General features: G+C 42.3%; 1 protein-coding gene across 1 annotated transcript; it reads left to right on the top strand.

Moving 5' to 3' along the window:
* The first annotated feature begins 531 nt into the window (after positions 1-531).
* Positions 532-4,375, top strand: LOC147602667 (pentatricopeptide repeat-containing protein At2g03880, mitochondrial-like). The gene is made up of 3 exons (XM_086797516.1): positions 532-1,001; positions 1,091-1,226; positions 1,337-4,375. Exons 1-3 carry the CDS (start codon positions 725-727, stop codon positions 3,474-3,476), a joined length of 2,553 nt encoding a protein of 850 aa, XP_086653642.1. The 5' UTR covers positions 532-724; the 3' UTR covers positions 3,477-4,375.
* Positions 4,376-4,649: the final 274 nt, after the last annotated feature.

Here is a 4,649-nt window from a genome sequence, read left to right as displayed (position 1 = left end):
CTGGACATTACAGAATTTTTCGATTTGCTGTCTACAAGCCTATTCAAACGCCATTCGTCTCAAATATTGATCCATCGAATGAGCTTTGTAAGTTTTTATCTTTTATCTTATTTTCTCTTTGAAAATTATACCTTGCAATATCTAATGTTTTTATCTTAAATATATTTTTTTGGCAGATGGAAGCGAGGAGTATAGGCTTCCAAAGAGAGATAATCGAGTTGCCTGAAGATTGTTTAATGATTTGCTTAGGTGTGTTAAGATTGTCACCACTATATTGGGTTGGAATGCTAGATGTATATTTATGCCAAGTTTGGTGCTTTATTCAAAAAAAAGTAAGTGCTTTACGAGTTCTTACATAGATATATATGGCAAGCATGGTGTGTTCATATATTGGTTGGCAAGTTGAGGGCCATAAGGCCCAAAAAATGGGCTTCAAATATAAGGCTTATCCACCTCAAGGATAAACGTGGCATACAAGAATACTCTTGCTGGTAGATGTAGATGTAGATGGTATATTGGCTAGTTGAGTCCAAAGATATGTAAGGACATTTGCTCAATTTCCATTGGTGGCCTGTCTTCAATTTGCTTTGCCCCTTCGTACACCCACGTGGGAGAAGAGAGAGAGTTAGAGGAGAATAGATAGTTTTAGAGGGAGAATGGTAACGGGTAGGCCGCCAGGCTACTCCATATGAGACGGGACGAGCAGCAATAGGCAGGGAGTGTGATGGGCTTGTTCACGAGAACGCAGACATACTCTCTGGATGTTGCGCCGGTGTTGGTGTTGCCAGGCCAAGCTGACAAGAGACCATCACCCCACATTCTGGATAAGGATGATTGGAAGGGAGCGTTGTGTGTATCTCTCACCAGCTCTGAACCCCATCACAGCACAAACGGAGGCGTGCTTACTGTGAGTGTAGTGCAAACAGACAGACGGACATCCGAGGCATGTGACGCTCTGCAGTCCGCGCACAGGAAAGGGGTTTTCGCGGGTCAAAGCACAGGTAAGCGCCTATCATGTGAACCTGCTGAATTTTCATTGCGTGCAGGATTTTCAAATCTATCAGCATGTGGAGCTCAGAGTGATTTGTAGGTAGTTTCACAAGTGAAGCCTCGTGGTCACATGATGATTACCCTTCTCGGGTGGAAACATCCTCAGCAGCAGCCGTATACCAACCAAATTCATATGATGCATATGTGCCAAATTCATATGATTCAAATGTGGCCAGGTGAATTCTTCGTGGGATACTAGTAAAATTTGTCAATGCAAACCAGCCCTTCTCTTTTGAGTGAGTTTTGTCATGCTATAGGAGCAATGCTTCTATCCTTTTTCATGCAGGGAGGATGGACAAGATGACCCCTTTCCCTCTGTTTTGGATTTTCAAGCCTTTAGTCTGCTAGAGTCACTTGAGACAATCAATCAGCAAGGAATTCATATCACCAGAAACAATGTCTTCTATCAACTCCTGCAAAGATGCATTGATGAGGATGATCAAACAGCTGGAGGAAGTCTCCATTGCCTTATCGTGCAATGTGGGCTTGAATCCGATAACTTCTTGGGAAGCCATCTTGTCCGTATGTTCACTGTGTTTGATAGTCTGTCAAAAGCGATGCAAGTATTTAGCAAAATTTCTAAGCCAAATGTGTATACATGGAGAGCAATTATCTGTTCCCATTCTAAGCTTGGACAGAATGAACAAGCTATCGAACTCTTTCACCACATGCAAAATGAAAATGTAATTCTCAACGAGCACATTCTTGTCGCTGTCCTAGACGCATGTGCTACTGCAGGGGCCTTGTCAGAGGGTATGGCGATTCATGCTCATGCCATTGAATGTGGGCTTGAGTCACACATCTTTGTTGCTAACACACTAATTGATATGTATGCCAAATGTGGAAGCCTCTCTCATGCCTGCACTATGTTTGATAGAATGCCAATGCGAGATATTGTGACATGGAATGCATTGCTTGCCGGTTATAGCCAGAATGAACAAGGCAAAGAAGCTCTCCTACTTTTTCAGCAGATGCAGCAGCAGGGCATGGTTGAACCAACTCAGGTCACAGTAATTTGTGTTTTGCAAGCGTGTTCCAGCATGGAAGATTCAGAGCAAGGAAAAAGGATCCATTTCTACAGTATTGAATGTGGCTACGAGTCAGATTTGTATATCAGCAGCACCATTATCGACATGTATGGAAAGTGTGGAAGGCTCGAGGATGCCAAAGCAATATTTGAAAGTGTATCAAAGAAAGAGATGGTGGCATGGAATGCACTCATTGGGGGATATGCACACCATGGGCATGGTCAAGAGGCTCTTCAACTTCTTTTGAGAATGCGGAAAGAGGGAAGAGAGCCTACTAAAGTAACATTTGCTTCCATTTTGAAAGCTTGTGCTAGCATAGCAGCCTTGCAGCTCGGCAAGCTGATTCACATGGAGATTGTGGAAAGGGGATTTGAATCAAATGTCTTCATTGGCAGTGCCCTCATTGACATGTATTTCAAATGTGGAAGCCTTGAGTATGCATGCTTTGTGTTTAACCGTCTGCCTGAGCGAGATTGTGTGACGTGGAGTGCCATGATATCAGGATATGCCCTGTATGGCAACCATAATATGGCCTTGCAATGTTTTACATGCATGCAACAAGCAGGTTTGAAACCAAATAGTGTGACATTTCTCTCTCTCTTTTCAGCATACAGTCACGTAGGCTTGGCAGACGAAGGGTGTCACCACTTCAAAGCAATGAGAGGGCAGTATGGCATTGTTCCAACCATTGATCATATCAACTCTATGGTGGAGCTTTTTGGTCATGCAGGACTCTTGAATGAGGCAGAAGACTTACTTGAATGCATCCCAACTAGGTCCAACCATGTTGGTTGGAGATCTTTGCTGAGCTCTTGCAAAACGCAAGGCAACGTGGATGTGGGCTCACGATGTTTTGATCGCCTGGTGGCAATGGATTGCGGAAAGGCTGCTGGGTATTTGCTTATGTCAAACATTTATGCACATGCTGGAATGCACAAGGAGGCAGAGAGAGTGGAAAGAATGAGGAGATTTGCAAATGCAACGAAGAAGCCAGGTAAGGCCTTCATTGAAGTTGACAAGGTAGTGCATGAATTCAGTGTGGCAGATAAAACCCACCCACAGAGCAACATAATTTATGATAAGCTCAAAGGAATGAACATGCAGATGAGGCAGGAAGGATATGAGCCACGCTTGGACTTGATTTTAGACTCTATTGCAGACAACCAGAAGGAAGATGCTTTGTGTGGACACTGTGAGAGAATGGCTTTAGCTTTTGGCCTTATATCGACACCCCCAGGAACAAGTATTCGGATATTAAAAAATCTTCGAATGTGTGCTGACTGCCATGCTGCCACAAAGATCATCTCCAAGATAGAAGCACGACAAATCTTCATTACGGATGCATACTGCGTTCATCACTTTACTAATGGGCAATGCTCTTGCAAAGATTGTTTTTAATATTCTTCAGGCTATAGAGTCACCATTCAGACAGACCACAGGTGTTTTTGCCATTGGAATTAGGAGCATAGCGGCAAGGGCATGAGCTTCTCTCTTTTCCTACACATTGCAAAAGGTACGGAACATCACAATTCTTCCTGTTCAGCAAGGTGTGACACCATTTAATATGCAATATGTAACATAGCATTGTTAGAAGCAAGATCAACACACGGAAGCTTAGTAAGAACCTTGAGTGGAGCGTGACAAACCCCGGACAAGGAGTGACCGGTCAGGTTGTCAGTATGGCCATAGGGTATACCTGGATGCCTTTAGGCTATTTAGATGAGACAGAACAAATTCTTACAGCAACTTCAAACGCAATGATTGGCTCAATAGGGAAGACGTGCTGGATGTGCCCAAATGGAATATAAGTCCTAGGCCATGCTCTAAAGGGTTTCTGGCATGTCTAGAGTAGATTTAAAGGGAAGTGGCCACAGCTAGGGACAGTGCTGACCCAACATTTTGCACCAAGTTTGTGAATAGGATGGACTAAAAATATTTGGCAATCATCATCCCATGGAACAGAGTGCCTTCTTTGTTGCATTTTGTTGCTCCAGCACTCAAATCTGAAAGAGGCTCAAATTGTGCACAAAGCTGCACAAAGAACAAGAATCCTATCGTTGCTACTCACAGACCATGTACTATGGAAATCTCTGTAAACTAGTGACTAAGATCAAAACAGACTTTTTGAAAACTATAAACAAGCAACAGCTAATTTGTAAAATGAGCGTCAAACACAGCTAATACATCCATGTATACCAGCCTCATCAAAGAAGTTACTTTTGGGGTTTAGAAGTTTTGGAAGTTTGAAATGGTGGCTTGAAAGCATTCTTGAAGTACAGATGAAGTATCGATATGATGTGTAACTCTCTTGCAACAAATTAAAGCCTTCACATGAAAGATGCAGATACAATGTGTGTCTAATGTACAAAAACATAAACAACACCTTGAACTTGTATATCATATGCAATGCAAGCCTTGCTACATATAATATGTACCAAAAAAAAAAAAAAAACTCAAAACTTTTCTGACGTGAAGATATTTGCAGGCACCTTCTTTTATTTTTCAAGAATAAAGGCACAAAACCATTATGAAAGCATTGCAAAAACAGGAGAAGTTATTCAAACCATGCAT

This window comes from Cibotium barometz, chromosome 66 (genome assembly GCF_041138505.1).
Source record: "Cibotium barometz isolate CiBa-2024 chromosome 66, ASM4113850v1, whole genome shotgun sequence".
Classification (NCBI taxonomy): Eukaryota; Viridiplantae; Streptophyta; class Polypodiopsida; order Cyatheales; family Cibotiaceae; genus Cibotium; species Cibotium barometz.
The sequence above is the reverse complement of the archived record's forward strand: the minus strand, read 5'-3'. Positions and strand labels throughout refer to the sequence as shown.

Excerpts from the sequence above, each read along its gene's own strand:
- LOC147602667 (XM_086797516.1), top strand. The coding sequence starts at position 725 with ATGGGCTTGTTCACGAGAACGCAGACATACTCTCTGGATGTTGCGCCG. Across the intron at positions 1,002-1,090 it reads TTTCGCGGGTCAAAGCACAG|GTAGTTTCACAAGTGAAGCC; the intron begins GTAAGCGCCTAT and ends AGTGATTTGTAG. Across the intron at positions 1,227-1,336 it reads TATGATTCAAATGTGGCCAG|GGAGGATGGACAAGATGACC; the intron begins GTGAATTCTTCG and ends TTTTTCATGCAG.